This window comes from Rhinolophus ferrumequinum, chromosome 10, assembly GCF_004115265.2.
Source record: "Rhinolophus ferrumequinum isolate MPI-CBG mRhiFer1 chromosome 10, mRhiFer1_v1.p, whole genome shotgun sequence".
Taxonomy (NCBI): Eukaryota; Metazoa; Chordata; class Mammalia; order Chiroptera; family Rhinolophidae; genus Rhinolophus; species Rhinolophus ferrumequinum.
The window spans coordinates 60,086,632-60,108,425 of NC_046293.1; the positions used below are offsets into that span (position 1 = coordinate 60,086,632).

The following is a 21,794-nucleotide window of genomic DNA, read 5'->3' on the forward strand; positions in this document are numbered from 1 at the left end:
AGTTACTGTAATTTCATTTTTTAAAAGTGGAATGTTTTATGTTATAAATACCACAAATAATAGTCAAAATAAGAAACAAAAATAAAGTTATGAGAAACAATTTGTATATAAATTCTCTTCAACTCTCTTTTGTTTATCTTTAACTACTTAGCACCCTGCCTGACATAGAGGAGGCATACATACATAGCAAATGCTTGTTGAAATGAACTAGTCTGTATCTCACAACAGTAAAAGTGTTTAAATTTTCAAAAGATGTAAATTTTTCTTTTTCTCTAAGAACTTATTTTAGGATGATTGTTAGAAATAGGGAAAGTTTACGGTTGGTCCAATTTTTCTTAAGATAATTTTTGCTTTGTAATATTTTTTATATTTATTAAACTTATTGGGGTGGCATTGGTTAGTAAAATTATATAGGTTTCAAGTGTACGTTTCTATAACTCATCATCAATATATTACATTGTGTGTTTACCACTGTTTTGCTATGTAAACTTTCAGATTTCTCTATATTTTGGTTGCTCAATATGGTATTAGATTTCCTTGTATGTTAAATATCCAGTTAATTGACCACGAATAAGCTGTGTTGAAGCAAGAAGTTCAATTTAGTCTTGAATTGCATGCTTTTAGTTGAAACATTGGCAATAGGGAAATTCAAATACTGCATTCGATTTTCAGGGATAAAGTTTAATTTTCTCTCTTCATGAAATTATTTCAGCTAAATTGATATTTTTACCTTTTTTCTGTCTTGTTTAAGAGATGAATCTCTGCCTTATATTACACCTAGCCCAAACTAGCAAAAATTAGTTTACCACTAGGTTACTTGAATTTCGTATCTAATCTGTGGCTTAGTATCTAGTCTATATATAAGATTCTAAATGTTTTTCTCTCTTTAGAAAGCCGCTAGAGCAGAGTTGCTAATGAACAGTGTAATTTCCAAGTTACATCAAAGGAAGAGAGCTAAAGGACTCTCAGGTTATACTCCACAGACTGAGAAGTCAACCCCTAATTTAACTCCACAAATGTTAGCTAGATTGGGCTATGTGTAATCTAGGTCAGAAGTTGGAATCAGAATAGATAAGTGATCTAACTGTTAACATTCATCAATAATATCTGTAACAGTATTTAAAAAGTGTAGTGTTATCATACTTTAAATTTACCTATGGACCACATCCATCCTTCTCTCTCTGAAATCCATGCTATTTAAGGACAATCTCTCCACCAATGTTGTTTATCCTGGTGGTTTCTAGACCTTGCTTTTCATTTCATTATCTCCTCTTTTCCTTCATAACAAATGCCTAGCATACACCACAATATAGTAGGCACTCAAATAACACTATTTCATTCTTTTGTTTCTTTTTCAGTATCATCTTCCCCACAGTCTATAAATATAAACAAATCACCCCCCTCTTTAAAAACAAAAGCAAAAAGCCATAAACTTCCTCCAAATACCACTCGTTAATTTTTCTTCTTTTGGCAACCAATTTCTTTAAAAAGGTAATACTATTCCTTACCACCCATTCAGAATTTAACAAAGTCCTTACTTGACTCTTTTTAACCTACTTTATTTGACTTCTCTTTAATACTTCTTTTTTGGTAACTATCTCCTAAAGAATTCCTCTTAATTTGAATCCATTATACCATAGTTTTTCAAGGACTGTTTTCACCTCTTTGACCAATTTTCTGGCTGTCTGGCTCTCTTTCTCTCCAGGGCTGCCATGTTTGGTTGTGCTGGTTGTGTACTACACAGCTTTTAGGGGTGTTGTTCGCATTGTAATCTATGTAAAAAGCCGTCCTTGGCATTGTGCAGAATACAGCTTCACTGACTATATACAACAGCTCTGCTCACACTTAGATGCACTGATAGTCCACAGATTTCCACCTGAGGACCTCTCCTTTCATACCATCATAGGCTCTCAAAATCAGCGGATGGAGTCTATGCTAATCCTGTACCTGAGATCAAACTGACACAGCTATGCTTTTCTATATTTCTAGCCTGGAGCTTTGCAGAGTTTTCCTAAATGTCATGTGGGATTCACCATGTCAGACTGAACTCAAAATCTTCTTACCTCCCTTTCTCCCATCTCTTCAACCTAAACTGTGTCTATATCCTGTATTTCTTATTTCAGGTACCGTCTGAAGGTCATCTTGAGTTCTTCCTTAACCTCATTTCTTTCATTTCATTAGTCAGCAAGTCTTACAGATTTTACCTCCTAAACCTGAAGTTTTCAGATGTTTTGATCTCATACCCCCTTACATTCTTAAAAATTACTAAGGACCCAAAGAACTGTCATGTGGGTTATATCTATTGATACCTATATTTTAGAAATTAAAAATGAGTTTTTAAATATTTATTTATAAATAGCAATACTAAATCATTATGTTTTGACACAATAATATTTTGGTAAAAAATAACTTCTGAAACAAAATAAATTTATTGAGAAGAATAGAATTGTTCTGCATTTTTGCAATTTTTTAAAATAGAACACAGCTAAATTCTCGTATGTGCTTCTGCATTCAGTTTATTGTGATATATTGCCTTTGGGTTGAGGTACATTCAGCTTTGCACAAGTATGTGTTTGGAACAGGGAGAAGTTTTTTCAGATAATTGATACGCCATGAGAACTGGACCAGTAGTGGTTTAGTGATGAAAGGTTAATTGCAATGTGGAATCTCAAATCATGTCAATGAACTTTTTCTACTATTACATTAAAATCTACCATGTGTAAAAAATACTGAGTTATGCAGGTATTTCTTATGTTGACATACTTCATGATACAATATCTTGTTAATTACATTTGTTAAAACATCACCAATCTTATGAGACAAGTCTAAGTAGTGGGAAGCTGTCTAGCTCATGGTGGCAAAGTCAAGTTGTCCCGAGTTCTATTTATTTTGCTTGAACACTTGAATTTCATCATTGGCAACAAATACTTTAAGTTGTTTTCCTTGAAGTAACAGACTGCCTTCATGTATTTTTTAATAAAATGTCTGCCAGATAACTTTTTATGTAAAAGAGTGAAAAGAATGGCTTATTCAGCTTAAAATTCAAATCATGCAAGTCTTTTTCCTCAGACAACCATTTTACTTCAGTATGTAGCAGATGTACTTTAGGCAGGCTTCCTAATTTGTTACACAATATTAACATTTAATTAAAGGTAATGATTTAATAAAATCAATAATATTTATTTTTTGCAGCATAGGTATTCTTAAGTGAAACTATTTCCTACCGCCCTGGCAGGAGCAGCAGAGCGCAGGGGGAGGGTGTGGGAGTTGGAGTGCAGGAGGCCGCAGGGGGATGCAGTGAAGAATACAACAACTCTAGTATATGGTGTTACTGCCTTAATTCATGCTAACATGTCAGCAGTTTTACCCACCTTTGTTTTTGCACTGTCAGTGCAAATATCCAACCAGTGAAACAGATCAAATCACATTAAAATAACACCATGGTGTAATGAAAAGTTTTGAACTCATAGATGGGTACCCTGAAAGATCTTGGAGCCCTGTAAGGTTTCATGGACTATACTTTGAGAACCTCTTCCTAAACATTCAAAATATGTTGCCCTGACTACTCCACTCTCTTAACCCTAGCCTTTAGTAATTCTCACCTTTGGTATTTTTATAGTCTCCTAAATGATCTTCCAGTCTCCAATCTCTTTCTCTTCCTCAAGAGTTGCCTTTCTAGAATAGAAATCCAATTATGTTGATACCCTATTAAAATCTTTCAACATACCCTGGCACAATTGGATAAAATCCAAATTCCTTCAGAAAATATGAAAAGCCCTTGTTATCATACCTACCTTACTAACTTCTGTTCCTATCACCACATACTTTCTATCTTTCAGACAAGCTTAATTTAATTCCCTAAACACATCATAGTCTCTAGTTTCATACATTTGCATGTGCTCTTTCCACCTGGAATACTCTAACTTTGAGTTCCCACCTACCCCTCCAACTATGCACATCATTTTAAAATCACGTTACCCACAAAATTTTATCTTTTGTTATAATTTTAAAATTTGTATAGGATTTACACTGTTTTAGAATGATTTTGCTTATGTATAATTTTCTCCCATTAGTTTGTAAGCTGTTTGAGGTCAGGAACTGTGTGGTCTTGGTATTCCTAGTACTTACTAAGGGTGAGGCATGTAGTACTCATTACATCAATGATTAAGTGTTGTAATGAATTTCATAGAAACTTCTAATACTGTCCTTGGATAGAGTTGCTAATGAATAGTAAAAAGGCTACAGATGGGCAGAAAAAGGAAAAACATATGTGCCTCAGCCACTTCATTGGATGAAGTAATATATCTTTATTTCCATTAATTTTACTATAACTACAATTCCATGGAATATTTTGGTTTATACCTGTGTTTTTGAAAAGTTGTAATGAATTGAATTAAACTATAGTCAGCTGGATCACATTTTGAAGAATTAACCTCCTTAATTCATTATACCTCAATGTCTAATAAATTTAGTGTTTTTCCATGTTAACATTCTTAATGCGAAGGAAAAAATGCCAAGACACTTCTATATTTCTACTAATATTTTAAAACAAGTACTTCAAAATATTAAGATTATAAAATTACCTTTCATAGAGGTTCTCTACCTTGTTTTATATTAAAATTTGTTTGATTGTACTTTGTGTTTTGAGCTTGATATAGTAAAATAAAATCTTGTAAGGGTCTTCTGCCAGAAGGGCACCTAACTAGCCTCACTTAATGTAATTTACCTATATAAAGGCTGAATCAACAAAAATAACCTCCTTTAAATAAATGAAAAGAAAATATTTACCAAGATTTTGTAATATATAACTCTTGACAAGTTAATAAAAATTTTCATATATAAGAAATTTTTTTACCCATTTAGTCTGCATAATACATTGCAAGTATGTATGTGAAATCCAAATTACTAAAAGCTGATTTTGTAGATTATATTTTCCTGCCCATTGACCATTTCATTGTTCATTAGCACCTGAGTAGAGGAAATAAAGCAATTTTTAAAAACTAATCACTTTGGGCCTCACTAATTTAGAATTTATGACTGAGATACTAGACTAGAAGTCATCTTATTATAGATCATGGCCTAGATGTTGCCTAGTAAATTAAAATTGTTTACAAAACAAAGATGGAAATGAGATCATTCAGATCCTTAAGTACTTTATAATGGATTTGTTGATTATAAGTTATGCCTTTAAAGCATATTAGTTGATTAAAAGCTAATAATTGAGATTTCTCCAAAAAGATTCTGAATTAGTGAGGTATGTAACATATAGTCAAATTTATGTCTTTTCTGTTTTTATAGAGATAACTGGCCAAAAATTACTTCTTGGGATTGTGTTTGGAATTCTCTTACGCTGTTCTATCCCTATTGCCTTACATTTTAAAGACTTGGTAAATCCTTTGATCTTTGTGTCGATGTTGTACATAATCAGAATGCCGTGGTACCTACCGAGACACAAAGTGGATTTTTTTTAACATGCTCCCTTAAAAATGAATATTTTAATTCCATTGATTTAAGGAAATTACTTATTGTAAAATATTCATAATGCTTATCTGAACTCAGAAATGGGTGTTTTGGGGTTAGATTTATACGAATAATATCAAGTTATATATTTAATTTCATAAATTTCTTTTGAAAATAGTTCCCTTTGTACCATTATTTTTTATAGAAAAGAATGCACTGGAAATTGAAAACCAAAGGGTATATCGTGATTTTGCTCATAAATCTTTTCCAGCATTCATTTACTACATACATTGTCATCTGTTGGTTCTTTTCTTTATTTCATAATTAATTTCAAAATTCAGCCTTTTTTATCTAATTTAACATTTTCATATTTTTAAAGGTCCCCAGGTGCATCCAATTTTTCAACTTTACCAAAGATCTCTCCTTCATCTCTATCAAATAATTATAACAACATCAACAACAGAAAGTAAGCACTGAATCTTAAAAACTCTTTGTTTAATTGATCGCCCTATTGTGGTTACAAAAAAATCTCTTGTATCTAAAATTTAGGATAAAAGCCTTAATGCATTAAAATTGATTTTCTTTTAAACTACTGATCAGTTCTTCTAGGAGTAGCGTCAGAGGAAACAAAGCACAGTTGTAAATTTCTCGATTTAATACAGAGGGTGCCAAAAATGTATACACATTTTAAGAAAGGAAAATACTATTAAAATTGTAATACTCAATATATACCGATAACAAAAGATGAATACAGTCCTGTGTATACATTTTTTGGCACCCCCGGTACATACACTACAATAATTTACTAAAAGTGAAATAAAACACTTTCAGAATTTTACATTCTAAACACTAATTATTGAAACATATGTAAAAATCTGTTAGAATTCAGTTTTTTAGAAAGAGTACAAATTTCAGATGTCATTTTAGAACTAGATACGTAATCACTTACAATACATAGTATTTTTAAAGTGTCATTATCAGTGAGTCTTATCTGGAAAGCATACACAAATTTTTGCATTTGTTAAAAAGGCAGACATTTTTTCTTTATAAAGTTCAGAGAAACAATTGCCCCATCATGACTAATATTCAGAATCTTGGAATTTATAAAAGCAAAAGTGTGTGTGTGCTTTATTGCTGAAAGAAAAAAAGTTGAAAATCACTTGGGCTTCAGCAGAATTTCTGACATGGCTGTATTACCTTGAAATTTGGCATGTTCTTTTTTTTGTTTTGTTTTTTACAGAAAAGGATAAAAAGAAAGCTTTTTATGGGAAAAGTCAAAATATGGGAAGAACTTCAATCCATAGATGATTATCCTTTTTATTTCTTGGACATACACATTGTGGTTTATGTATTAGATTAATAGTATGTATGTAGTTAAATATTTACTCTACTTGTCCAGTTCATAAATGGCATCTGATAATCCCAAAGAGTAAATTAAAAAGACTAACGCTATTTGTGAAATCTTTAAAATAACACCATTAATAGAATACTCAGATTTAATTAGTTTTTCCTTAAAATTCATATTTGGGGAGAATTGACAATTATTTTAGAATTGAAAGAATTGAAAATTATTTTAACATACATCTAGATTATAAATATATAACAATAGCTAAGTACTTTCGAAAGGAAAAATAATGAGAAAGGATTAATCCTCTAAACTGACAACATTATAAAGAAATAAGAATTCAAACCACATAATACTGATCCAGGAATATATCTACAAGTCAATGGACTAGAAAAGACAGCCAAGAAATGGAACGTTACGTATAAAGAAAGAGTTTAGTGTGATCAGAAACCATTCTAGACTGATGGAGAATGGGGCGGGTTATCCAGGAAATGTTGGGAAATACTGAGAATTTCTCTTTAAAACTTTAAATTACTTTTTAATTGTCAGATACATAAAAATTAAAAGGCAAATAAATGGAAAAAATACTGGCTACAAATAACAAATTAAGGGTAAAATTTTTTAATGTATCAAGTTCATAAAAATCAGTGAGAAATTTTCTAAGACAATTAGAAAAATGGGCAAATGATGTACCTGGGTAATAAAAATAAAAGAATTAAAATATATAAACATTTTAAGTGTTCAAATTTACTACCAACTAGAGAGATGTAAATTACAACGATAAAAAACTCCATTTTCCCCCACCTCAATCTCATTGGGAAAAATTAAGTGATGAATATCTTTCTTATAAGGATTCTGTTTGAGTGGTTAGAATATTAATACAACTTTTCTAGAAAAGAGTTTACCGTGTGTATCAAAATTTAAAACATTCGTTCCCTTATTTCAGTAATTCATAAAAAGATATGTACATCATAGTGTAATAACATTACATTGTAGTGTAATAGTGAAGTATTGAAGACACTATGAATATCCAAAATTGTAGTGTGGTATGTTTCCTCTTTTTAAAAACGTATATCCACAGGTAGAGTGAAACGAAGTATTCACCTTTAATCTGGTTTATATTTTATATGGTATCTTTTAATTCATCAAAAGTAATTTTTTTATAGGAGATAAAATATTACTTGTTTCTACCAATTGCAGATGGCTCCCACATTTACTATAAAAGGATTCAGTTCCAGGTATAACATGTATTTGTAGTTATTCTTTGGAGAGATTTTTAACATTGTGTATAGACTTGTATTGAACATGGACTGTATTTTGACCGGAGTCACTCTATTAGTATATGTGGTCTGGTGTGTTTCTGTTTTTGTCTTATTTCCCTCTCATAGTAAAAAGATGACAGTAAAATCTGATTTCAAAATCTCTGCAGAAAATATTAAGAGAGGAGTTGGAGTGCGGTCTTAAATTAAAACGTGATTAACTAATGATTACTCTTATGACTAGATTATGTTTTTAACTGTTTACATTTGTCTCTTTTAGGTACTAAAACAGTCCTTTCATATTAGGAAACTAAGCAAATAGGTGCTGAGATATCACCATGCTTGAAATTAAAGCTTACCTTTCTTAGTAAGGAATAAAATTTAAACATCTATAATATGGAAAGTTTTTTAATTAAAAATAAGTTTAATATTGTAATTATCTGAACAATTATTTCACATAAAATTTCTTAACTTTCTATTCAACTTATGGAAATAAGTATCAGCTTAAGACTTCAGATGGAAGTAACATAGTTTCTTTAATTAAAAATATGTAAAATGGGTAATGACCTTTTGAGATTATGTGCAGTTTTCAAACTTCATGAATGTTGAGATATTCTACAAGTATAAAGTATATATTAAAATCAGTAGTTAATGGCACACAAGTTATATGAAATTTATTTACAAATTCAAGACGAATTAAACTGATGCATTACTAAGAACATTTGCATTTCCGTTAAGTAGAAGTATTAGTTATAAAGGTAATAACAAAGTATGCTTTGAATTATTTAAGTTTAATAAAGTTTTTATTAAGGACTAATATTGTGAAGACCCAGTTATTGGAATATTGTTTACCCTAGGTAGTTATTTTACCTGTTACTCCATTAAGTATTTGTTTTTGCCCCAAATATAATTTAACTACATTTTTAATATGTATCAAATTCCTTCTTTTTCTATGCCCTGCATTTTCTCTTTTGCTCCATTTACCTTGATATAATACTGCATTTTAAAAAACTTGTTAATGCATTTATTATCTCAACTCTTGGCATTCCACATCAGAGCACATTTCTATTTTTCTGTTATTTCGTTGAAAGCTCTTTTATTTGAAACGGAAATGTCTCCCAGTGAAAGATTAAGCCATGAAAATGAACTAGATTTTGGAGACTGCCAGAGCTAGCAAGCCATGTGGCTCTTGACAAGTTACTTGCTGAAAGCATCATTTCATTAACTGCAAAGTGAGCAAAAGTATAGTTATTAGGATTAAATTATAGATTTATAATGTTTATAATGTCAAATATAAGTGCGAATTGAAAAGTCAATCTGAAATTTTCATACAAAGATAAGGACTCAATTTTACAAAAGAATGTTACATTTTAAATGTGTCTTCATTTTAGGTGATAGTTGTATAACACAGAATTAAATAGTGTTAAAATTCCCATTTAAGATTACTGGCAAATTTATTTTTGCAAAGTTAGTGTAGCTTTGTAGGATAAGGACTAGCTTACAATCTATGTAACTTAGCTAACAATTGTCACCCCAATTAACTTGAATTAAAAAAAAAAAGGAATAGAAGCTGTTCTTAGGGCCTAGGTTTCCATGTACTTTTTTGAAGAATTTAGAGAACTGCTGGTTTTGGTATTTTTCATTTCAGGCTTTAATGCTTGATGTGGAAAACATATAAAATGTGGATTATAAGTGATCATTCAAGATAGTATTAAAATATTTTAAATTCATCAGTTTTCATTGTTGTTGAGCATCTAGACTATCTCAGTCTCTGGGAAAGGATTATACTTATCCTGTTACTTAAACTGAAATGTAGAAATCCTTTAAGGATTCAGATTTCAAAAGACAAAACCAAAAGCTGCAATAAGTTTTTTGTTCATTTCTCAGTAGATAGGAATCACTATCCCAGCAAATTTCATCCTATTGTCACAAAGAAGTAGAGGGCTTACAGCATCCATTTGTGTTACGTGTGGTGAAGACAGATATCTGAATGTAATATAGACACTTAAGGAATAAGCATGTAAATGTGCTGTTTGTTAGTCTTTTCACTTGTGTGCACATGCATGTGTATGCATGTAGTCACGAGCGTGCATTTCTGCATATCTTCCCTGGGTGCTCGTAGACTGCTTAAATTTTATTATAAAAAATATATATAACAAATAAAAAATAATACAAAAATAGCCAGAATATGTTTTTCTTAAATGTGTAGAATGTGTAAAAAATATAAACTTTTTTGTGGTACATAGCAGACATTTAGCACATCTTAAAAAAATAAAAGAAAAATAGGATTCACTTTTTTTGTTAAACGTCTTGGAAGTTAGATTGAAGAATCCAATCAGTCATTGAGTGAACATATATTTAATTGCTAATAGGTGCCTTGTATTTTATTAGTTACTGGGAATATAAAATAAAATACGAATTACAAGATTAATGACGTGCAAAAACCAAACGATGCTTGAATTCTGTTTGTTGCATACTTTCTTTTTTAGGTTTAAAACAAGCAAATAGCTACAAGACTAGAAATTCTGAATTTGAAATGATCAAGGTTTCGTTTCTTTGCGCCCTATTTTTGTTCAGTCCAGGGTAGATTGTTTTTTTGAGTTGGTCTTTTTTGTTTGTGGTGAAGGAGGGTGTTTTCTTAAAAATACAATTGTGTGAGTAATTTTTGGTTGATGTGGTTTTGTGTTTAACATGTTTAAGCTTGTTGGTGAGTGAGTGCGTGCGTGTGTGTGTGTGTGTGTGTGTGTATGTGTACTAAAGGCTTTGTTAGGACAGGCAGGATAGTTCACTTAAGCTGTTATAATAATAAAGTGAGAGCATAGAGCTACAATAAAAAGTATTTAAAATTATAAGTAAAAACTTTTTCAAAACACCAGGAACAAATTGTAGCCAATGGAGATTGTCAGTTAGTGATTCATCATGTTTATCTGTAACACTGTTTTTTATTTACATCATCTTTTGCTTTTAGCAAGGGACCTTCATTCATGTTCAGGTTTGTTCTAATGAATAAAAAAAAATGAAAGTATGCTTTTGAATTATATCCAAAGTATCCATCATAAATATTTTATAAGATAGCCTATTAAAAATTAAAGGAAAATCTGTACTTTTGCATAAATTATTTTTTTATTACATGTGAAAAGACAAGGGGCTCATTTAACTTATTGATAGACTTTTCTTGATAAAATTACCATGATTCTCTAAGGTTGAAGATTATATAGTTTTGTTGTTTTTTTCTAAGATTAGTATTTATTATTACCGATAGTACAAATTATTCTGAGGTTATATTCGTCTAGTTTAATAAATTTCATTATTCTAACAAACTAGAAGACAAAAAAGCTAAATAATATTGAAACGTACTTACTTAGAATCATTTCATTTCTAATCACCTAGGCTTTTTTCCACATTTGAATAGTAGATTTTGCTGGTCTAGCAAAGAAATTATAAATGGAATCTTCAAAGCATTAGAATAGTGATGTCACAGAGGCCTTTCAAATTTCTGCTCTCACATGTAACTAAAGCCAACTCTTCCTGTTTCTACTGTTCTTACTCTGTTACAGTAGCAGGATGTAAATGGGACATAAATGAGATGATTTATTGCTGCGGGTGGTGTTTACAATCTAAATGTTTTAAATTTGATGAAGCAATGAAGAATGGAGCAAGCTGTGAAGCTGCTCCAGTTAATCAAGGGTAGCAAGATATAATAGTGGTTTGTTTTGATTGGTGTGGTTATGTGATGCAGTGATTTTGTTGATTGGATGTGGAGTGTCGTAATTAAGGGAGTATTTTGATTTAGGTTTACGTCTTAAAAAGAACCTGAGTGAAGTGCTTTATAAAAAATTTTAATGACTGACCTACCTCAAATAGGTTTAAAGTACTGTGTTCATCATAACTATATTGTAATAATTGGCTGCATTATGAAAAATATTTTTGTTTTCTTCCAGTGTGAAAAACTCAAATTATTGTCTCCCATCATATACTGCTTATAAGAACTATGATTATTCAGAACCTGGAAGAAACAATGAACAGCCAGGCCTCTGTGGCTTAAGTAACTTGGGAAATACGTGTTTCATGAATTCAGCTATTCAGGTAGGTATTTCCATACATAGAAAGTGAAACTCATGTGTTTCATGGAAATCAGTAATACAAGAAGAGTAGAGTTGGGTTTTAAATGTCAGAACATGATTATTTTGTGTGTTTCGAGTTTCTATTTTCATGGAAGATTTAAAGCATACACGTTTGACTCATTTTAGTACTGGTAGTAGAATATCATTATCGTGTTCCTCAATTAGGGGGCATGTGATTGATTACCACGTAGAGGATCAAATACCACTTCACGCAAAAATATAATTCCAAACAGAAAACCTACACTCTCTGAGAAGAGAAGAAAGCTACTGATCTCTACATATTCAAGAGAAATCTGTTGCTTTTTTGGATATTGGTGGGAATGTTAGAGAATGAATATTTTGTGGTTGCCAATCCTCTAACTCTAAATAAAATTATTAAAAAAAAATTTTTTTTTTTTTACTTTAATGTGACATTAAGATTTTTAAAAAAGAGAAAATTTTATAAACCTCCTTTTGTGTACGTATTTTAACACAACACTTGCCCTTAAAGATTTTATTTTGGGGATATAAGAGATCACTGCCCTTTTTGTCCCTTTGTCTCTTCACGGAGCTTCCCTTTTCTTTCTGCTCACTATACCCTCTTTCTGTTTAACTTGTTAAATATTTTTATCCTTGATTTATTTTGAAATAATGAGATCTGTGTATATTTTAATATCACTGTCATGATGTGTAAAATTAGAGCTGGTTATTTAATTCCCTTTTTTAAATAAAATTCTGTTTTACAAAGCCCCAAATAATAGTACACTATTTTTGATATTTGAATTTTAACTTTTTTTTGCAAACTTTTTTTGCAAGTTGTAATTTTTAAATCTGCAATTTTCTGTTCTTTATTCATATTTAATACTGAACCTCTATGCACAGGAAGTGACCAAAGATACAGATTAAATACAGAGTATGGATTAATAAGGACGTTACTGCAAACCTTGTTGACTGAGAAAAATATAGGACTCTTCACCATCCAAAATTCTAAATAAATCCTTTTATATATTGTATTTAATCCAGTTGTCTCCTAAATTAACCGCTGTCTTTGTAACATTCTTGGAAAATTAGAATTAAACTGTCATAAATCTGTAGAACAGGAATTGGCAATCTTTTAGAAATGCACAAGGAGTCATAATTGGTTAATTTCTGATTTCTTGGTTTAGAGGTGAGTTACTCAGGAAATACCCTATCTGCTCAAGCAGATACTGGGTAGGTTAATAAAGTATTTCTTTAAACCTTCTTTGATGGGTAATATTGTTTGTACTTTAATATGAATTATTTTATTCAAAATTGTTTTTCTAGGATCCTAGCAATAGTTAAATAAACATTTAAATTTTTGATCTTTAATTTTCTGCAAGAGGAGAAAGAACTCATCTGAGAAGAGCAAGCCAAAGCATTTTATACAGACAGTTACTTAGATGACAAAGTTAAGTAAGTGCATGGGGGCTGAGCTTTCACAGGTTGGGACAGGCAGACAAATTGTAATTTTGTTTGACTATCTGTTGGACTACCCTACTTGAATACTGAAAATCATCTTTAGTACCATCTCTGGAAAATGCTTCATATAAGTGGTGGTTACATCAGTACCAGAAAACCTTCATTTAGTATCATCAAGTCTTTCATTTTTATGTAACTCCTTATCCTTGCACTGTCAGAATTACTTTGATTCTAGAGACTTGATATAGCTTGAGAGTTTTTTTTTTCTTTTTAATATTCTAGTATAGAAAACCAGTGTTGGTGCTTTTTCATAAGAAAATATTTTTAAAGCATTGAGCATTAAAAATTTGAGTTTTTCAGAAGAAAACAAAAATGTTCATACTAATCACGGGAGGATCTGGCTTGCATTCCGACTAAGGCAATATTACATTCTAGTTTCCTGTGCCTTTGATATAGTCTATTTACTGTTTATCTCCATGTGGTTAACTGCCGGTTCTCAAAAATGGATATTAAAATTAAATCTTCTAATCAGCTATGCTGAGCTAGATTTGGTATTTGTTTCCCTTTTCTTGTCTATGTTTTAGGTTATCAGAAACTTCATTTTATTAGTTTTTGCTTCTATTCAAAGCAATTTTATTAGACTAATTGGTAGATGTAATGCTGACCCTCTCTCTCAATATATTTCACCTTTACATGCTCCATTTCAACTGAGATATAGCCATGAGGATGAGGTTTTTTAGGGTGATAACTTTGTTATTTTCTGGTAATAATCATAAAATAAGAAAAATTTTTGATGGTGTATTTCAGCAAAGTATTTTAAGTAGTGGAATTATTTCATGTCTGTATTTTGGTTAGAAACTATATTTTATTTAAAATAAAATTAAGCAAGTTGGAGAAGAGAAAAAAATGAGTTTTTATTTTTGCTGCTTTTGACTTTTAATCCAAATCCAGAATTAGAAAAACTAGTACTTCGGTTTTATTTTCTTAAAGCTTCTATATTTTAATTCATTTAGATGTAAGCTCTCAAGCTGAAAAGTCACCTTAGAAAGAATACAAAATGGTGGCAGTAGCCTTTTTCCTTTGCTTTAAAATAAACACATATGTAAGTTTGTAGGTCCACAGATGAAAATGATAAAAGATAACTAATGAAGTTGTTTTTTGAATAATGTTTTACATACTGTTTGCTCAATTATGCTTTTTTCCAAGTTTCCTTATAATTTCTGTAAGATTGAAGACAATTATGAACTTCAGAAAATATTATAAAACATTTCTACTGATAATTTAAATTTTAATATAATTTCTTACATTAGTTAAATAATCCTAAAAATATGAATGGGCATTTTAGTACATTAGACAGTATAATTATTGATATATCTAAAAAAAAATGAGTGTCAAAAGCATACTTTTTTTGTATATGAAAATGGATTATGCTTAACCCATCAGTAGCCTTGAAATAATGAAAACTTATAATTGCTCATGATTAAAAACTAAACACCACCAATCTGAGTGTGATTTAATATTATTTAATTTAATATATTGGTGTTAAAGATTTTCTCTGAGGTAATGGTGTATGAGTATTAAATTTTTCTGATGAGTATAGTACTGCTATATAATTTCAATTTATTGAATTAATATTTATTTAATGTCAAAATGTGAGACTTTGGTACATATATCCTGACCTTACGAAGAGTATATTCTAGGTATTGTGATTTTCAAACTTTTTGCTTTTTAACATGAAAAACAATTTTAATTATTACTATGAAAAGTTTAATTGTATCATCAGTATTTAAACAGATGTGGTGAAGTTGCTTTGGTTGGGTGAAATGCCCAGAGCCCCATCTATTTTCTTTTACTTTACTTAATGGCTCCAGAAGCATCCGCCTGGGATCCCAAGACTCTGAGGAATAGTTTAAAAACCATATTCTGGCTAGGAAAAAAACACATTAAAAATTAATACTATGGATTAGTGCCCTGTTTCCCCGAAAATAAGACCTAGCCGGACCATCAGCTCTAATGCGTCTTTTGGAGCAAAAATTAATGTAAGACCCGGTCTTATTTTACCATAATACAAGACTGGGTCTTTATGATATGATATGATATGATATGATATGATATGATATGATATGATATGATATGATATGATATGATAAAGACTGGGTATACTATAATATAGTATAATATATAATGTAATATAATATAATATTTTTTTGTATTAATTTTTGCTCCAAAAGGCGTATTAGAGCTGATGGTCCAGCTAGGTCTTATTTTCGGGGATACACAGTAACACAAACTATGCAGTTACAGTACCTGGATTGAAAACCTGTTTCTCCTCCTTGTTAACTGTGTTACCGTATACAACTTATTTCCACAACTCATTTTCCTTGTTGGATGAGGAAAATAATACTACCTATATCTTAGGAATTTTGTGGGGATTAAGTGAGTTGATAAATATAAAGCTGTTGGTATAGTGACTGGTACATCATAAATAAATAAGTACATTTTGTTTGTTTTTAAATTCAAGGAGTTAAGCAGAGTGACTCTGGAAAAATTTTGAGTTTCGTAATCCGTATTTGTTCTTTTCTACAAGTCTTGTTCCACTTTGGCTAGACCTAGTGAATGAAGAAAGAATTTAATGTACTCTTAATTCTTTTTCACTTAGTATTATTGCAACAATGGTATTTATCATCTGCTCCATTTCTGAACTGTGTTAGTTTAGTTCTCCCTAGGCAAGCTGATAAGCAAGGGATATATAGCATGGACATGTTTATGGATATTCAATCTGCAGGGAACTGAAAATTCTTGAGTTCTGGTTATCCGTGGCCTCAGCCTCCCGTGGAGTTTATGATTACAGGCATGTACCACTATGTCCCAGTGGTACCAAGAAGTTAACAAAATAGCTTTCTAGTGCACTAAATGTATTACTCCACTGAGACAATGTCTAGCTTTTTTAAAAAAAAACTGGAGGTAATTTTAATTAGCATTAGTTGAGTAGATTCAGGAGCACTCCAACCCTTGTCTTCTTCATTGCCAAGGCCTCAGAGGCTCGTTGGCTTCCTGGAAGAAGCAACTCTTCAGATGGATTTGAAGCAGGGGAGTGATGTGGTCTTTTCCACTGGAAAACAGCATGGCGTAAGATTGTTTTCAAACTTTTTACTTGGAAGTAATAAGGCTCCTTAAATAGAGTCCAAGAAGTTATTTAAAAAATCATAGTAATCAAGGACCTGTTTGTTATTCCTATCATACAATGTAAAGTAAATTGGGATTCCAAGCATTTTTTTTTTCCCAAGCATTTTAAAGTCAACTTTATTCTTGTGATCTGTTGGGTTAGGATAAATTTATTCAATAAATTCAGAAGAATATTAAATAGAAAGTTTAAAGTGTTTTTCTTTTAAGACAATTAAAGAGAATGAGTAACACTACACAGAAATAACATTCTTTTAAGAAACTAGATTCTAGGTATATTATAAAAACTGAAAAAATAATTACTGAAGCTATTATTTCTGTTCCAGTATTTCATATCTTTGAATATGATTAAATACAGTGCTATTCTACTCTCACCTTGAGACATTCTTTTTGCATTTTTGGAACACAGATTCTTGAAAGCCCAGTTTAACATGAAGCTTTCTAATTTTATGAAAATTAACCAAACTTATAGTTAAATAAATGAATATAGTTTCCATCAAAAAAGAAACGCTGAGACAAAAGAATTTTTAAAAATACTTTTAGAACCTTGAAGAAAATTTCTTCTGATAAACTGAGAATGTGGCTGACTGAAAATTCAAATGCTTCTTCCTAGGGCAGATTTTTATCCAACCTGGGAAATTAAACTCAGTATTTGAGTGACTGCCATATTATGTGCCAAAAATTACATGGTATACTATCATCAAAAATATGTTTAGTCATCTATCAAATGGCAATCAGGTCCTCTTTTGTTTTGACAAAAGTAAAGAAATGGAAACTACCTTACTTGTATTAGAACCATTCACTTTCTCAAAACAAATACCAATGTTTTTACTTTTCCCATTGTTTGAACTAGGGTACGAGAGAAGTATCCCTTCTTTTTAAAAAAGAAAGGGGGATGGGAAAGGAGAAGCTGAATTCTCAAGCAGATTGTTTTGGGAAAGAGTATAGTATAGCTGTAAGAATTTAGTTTTCATAACTGAGATAGAAATGGTATATCTAAAAAAATGCCTTGCACCTATGTAACCTGTTAGTAGTGATTTCTTATCATGAAAACATGCCTTTCTTAACCTCAGGTAGAGGGATGGACTTTCTTATCTCTCTGCTCTTCACATTCTTCAGAATTAATAAACACATTTCTCTGGGATTATTGCTTCTGTTTCTGATAATGATGACTTAAATGTTTGGTCTGTCCCTAAGTCTATAATAGGAAATGACATTAGTATAGATTACCAGGAAATATAGGGGCTGTTTCAAGGAGTTGTAAATAATTACATCTGGCTCTAATACACATTTTTTCATGCTACTCTAGCTATAAAATTGTTATAAAAGAGCAACACCAATTTAATGGTTGTCATTAGGTAGGATTACTTATAGTGATCACATCTTAGAACACCAGTTATTAATAACAATCAGACTGATGTATCTTGTATTGATTTTAATAATTGTTTGAAGGATTTTTATTTGAAATTGAAAGAAAGAAGAAATGTCAATAAGAAATGTCATAAGAAATATCAATATGTTATTTATAATGGTAACTACAAATTTTGCCACTCTCCAAAAAAACAAAGGGAAAGAAAAAGTCATTCTGAATTTACTTTTATTACCTAAAAATCAAACAGCTCGTTTCCTTGCTGTTAAAATATCTTCTAAGATATATTTTCCTCCTTTAGTAAACGTATAGTAACATCATTAACACTTTATGATTGAAATTTCTAAAGTGTGTCGGGTTTACATTCTAAATTATAAATTGGTATTACTGAATAGTGTCATTAGAAAATATAAGATATTGGACCGATAGAGCCTTAAAAGAAGAAAGCCACATTAAATACCTATTAAGGTCTTGTTTGGTTGTCTTTTGTCTATTTGTTTTTTGTTTTGTTTTTAGATTTAATTGGGGTAACATTGGTTAGTAAAATTATATAGGTTTCAAGTGAACTGACTCTGGGTGTCTATTTGTTTTAATGTATACATTTAAATTTCAGTCACTTGAAGGTATGATGTCTTTATTACTAAAAGGCCCTCATCTACTGGATTATTTTCTTTTAATGTCACTTAAGATCATCATCTTTCTATTTCAGTTTGTGAGTAGAAATAGTTTTTGATGATGCTCATTGCCCATGATGAACTTGATTAGTGTTTGCCAGTAATGAATGCTTAGTCCAATATTCTTTTAGTACTATATATATATGAAAACCAATTGCTCAGTGTTATCAGTCACCTCTTTACAGTGATTTGTGAACTGTACTATACTGGACAGGGAGAGAATCAGCAAGTTGGTAATTGAAGACCATTGCTTAATTAATAATATTTAAAATAAATTACTAATTCTTATAAGCTCACATTAGAATATTAACAGCCCAGTAACAAATCTGCAGCCTCTGATAATAACAATATCCTTCTTTGCATAGTGCAGGTTGTTTTCGTATCATTGTCACTTTCTTAATTTCCTCTTCACAGAGGTGTATGAGTTAGGGCATAAGGTATCCTTATTTCACTGATGATGAAATTGAGGCAAGTAAAGTTTAATTGACTTGTCACTCATTAAGACAAGTTAATAAATGAGTTAAACTGTGTTATTCAGAACATTCTAAGATAATTTATTTCAAAATTGTACTAACCAGCTTATAAGAAATGGTTTAAAAATGTTTTATTGTGGTCAAATACACAAGACAAAATGCACCATTTTAACCATTTTAAGTGTTTAGTTCAGCAGGATTAAGAGTATTAAACTGGTTGTGTAACCATTAAAAATGTTTTTATGTTTATGCCAAATATATGGCCCCCATAATACAAGATGCTCCCATAAAGTAGTGTTACTGTTGTACTGTTGTACAGTTCAAATAGTTTCTCTGGGAGGTTATATACACACTTACTCATTTGTTGGTAAGAGTGTTCAAAACTATTCAAGAACTCCTTTTGGAATTTCTTTTATTCTTCTGAATATCACTGATGGATATTTCTCTTCCTTTGATGATGAAGTTGATTTTCAAAAGCCCTGAAGTTATTCAGAGCATTATCTTTAGAATACCGTAGGTGATCAAGCTGGGTAATGTTTTTTTCAAATAAGATGTACTTATGAAGTCATCCATTCACTTAGCAAATGTTTATTAAGGGCCTACTAAGTGCCGTTCACTCTGATAGGCATTAATTATACCATGGTGAACAAAATAGTTTCTGTTTCCATGGAGTGTAGACTAGTTGGGAAGATAAACATTAAATAAATCGTGAATTAAAAATATGAAGAGAAAAAAATAGAGTGCTGTGAATAAGTAACAGGAGCTTGGAGAGTACTTAATTTATACTGGATGTTTTATTCTCCAGAAATAACATTTGAGCAATGACCAAAGAATTGTTATGAGTTAAGTTAAGCAGGTGAGAGTTGAAGTAGACAGAGCAACATGTGCATAGCCCCTAAGATGAGCAAGTTTGAGGAACCGAAAGGTGAGTAATCTGTGGAGTAATACTTGAAGGCAAGTGGTATAAAGTGAGTTTGAAGAAGTAGGCAGAAAGGCAGATCATGTAGGGGGAATTTAGATATTAATGTATTACAAAGACATTGAAGGTCCCAGGCTATCGTCACCTCTTCTGGTGTATTGCACTTATCTCCTAGCTGATTTCTCTGCTTAACCTTAACGGTTCTCTCCCCTAACTGTTATGGTCTGTCCTAAAAAGAGTGATTCTTTTCCAACGTAAGGCATTTCCTGTACTCTGTCTATAATACTAAATGACTTTTCATTTCACTCTACGAAAGCTAAAGTCCTGAAAAAAGAATATAAGGCTCTCTATGATTCAGGCCCTTGAGCTATTTATTTCCTACTACTTTTCCCCATGTTCACTTTGCTCCATCCTCACTAGCCTCTTGCCAAGAATGTTCCTGACACAGGGTCTCTGAACTTTCAATTTTGTATACCTGAAATGTTCTTCCTCCAAATATTGATGTCCTTGTTCTCCTGCTTCCTTTAGGTTTCTATTATGACTCAGATCCTTCCCCACTCACCCAATATATAATAGTAACCGCCCGCCCGACATTTGATACATCCATCATGACTTATGCGAGTATGTAATTTGGATTTTTGTGTATCTGCCTCCCCCTACTTCAAACACACACTCACACACACTCCATGAGCTCAGGGGCTTTGTTTTATCACAGCTTAGCCCCATTACCTAGGACAGTATCTGGCGTGTAGAAGGCACTCAAATTAATGAAAAGTGAAGGAGATCGCAAGTGTGTGTCTAGTTTCTGGCTTGTACATCATAATAAGCATTTAATGAAACCAGAGTGGTAGGAGGAAGGACACAATAAGAGTAGATTTGGGGTAGGGAGAAGACTGTGAGTTAATTTTTGGCATATACAGTATGTGATGGCCATGAAACATCCACGTAGATATAGGCAGGTTGATATTCTATAAAATACAAACCAGAGGCCTAGGTTAGAAATAGAAACATGGCTGTTGTAGGTCGTATTTAAAATCAGGGAAATGATTGCATCTAAATCAGGGCATCTATGAAAAACAGTTCCCAGGGCTAAGCCTCACAATAAACATCTGAATGGAGGAAAGACACTACTGTTGCAACAGGGGAAAAAAAAGGAATTACAGATGCAAGTAGTTTCTAGATTTTGTGGTAACTTCCATTATCCTAAAAATACGAGACCAGATCAATAGCTAAGAATGAAAGAGTAAGATTTCTTCGCTGTATTGAGATCTCATTTGAGGTTGAAGATATTTCAGAATGATATTAATTTATTCACTTGAGATTTTTCTCTAGCAATGTTCAGCTGCATGGTGTATAAAATAGATGACTGAGCTATACAATAAATAATTGGGTTTATCTAGAATTGGAGAGAAAAAGGGGCAAAGGAATTACGAGCAACTAAACTAGTTTTCCTTTTTTATTGGGCTAATTTATTTAGCTAATCCAACAAACATTCACTGAGTCTCTGTCTACTCTGTGTCGAGCATTGTTGATACAGAGTTGAAAAAGATGGTGCCTATCTTCTAGAAG

General features: G+C 31.3%; 1 protein-coding gene across 4 annotated transcripts in view; it reads left to right on the forward strand.

The window, feature by feature from the left end:
• Nucleotides 1-21,794, forward strand: part of USP15 (ubiquitin specific peptidase 15) — a 113,944-nt gene that overhangs the window by 60,716 nt on the left and 31,434 nt on the right. For 2 of the 4 annotated variants that reach the window (XM_033116953.1, XM_033116957.1), the window contains exons 7-8: nt 5,840-5,926; nt 12,006-12,150. In XM_033116953.1, the coding sequence (XP_032972844.1) occupies nt 5,840-5,926; nt 12,006-12,150 (232 nt within the window). Of the gene's footprint in view, nt 1-5,839; nt 5,927-12,005; nt 12,151-12,353; nt 12,464-21,794 lie in introns of those variants that run through there. The other 2 variants (XM_033116956.1, XM_033116954.1) reach the window with 2 other exon arrangements.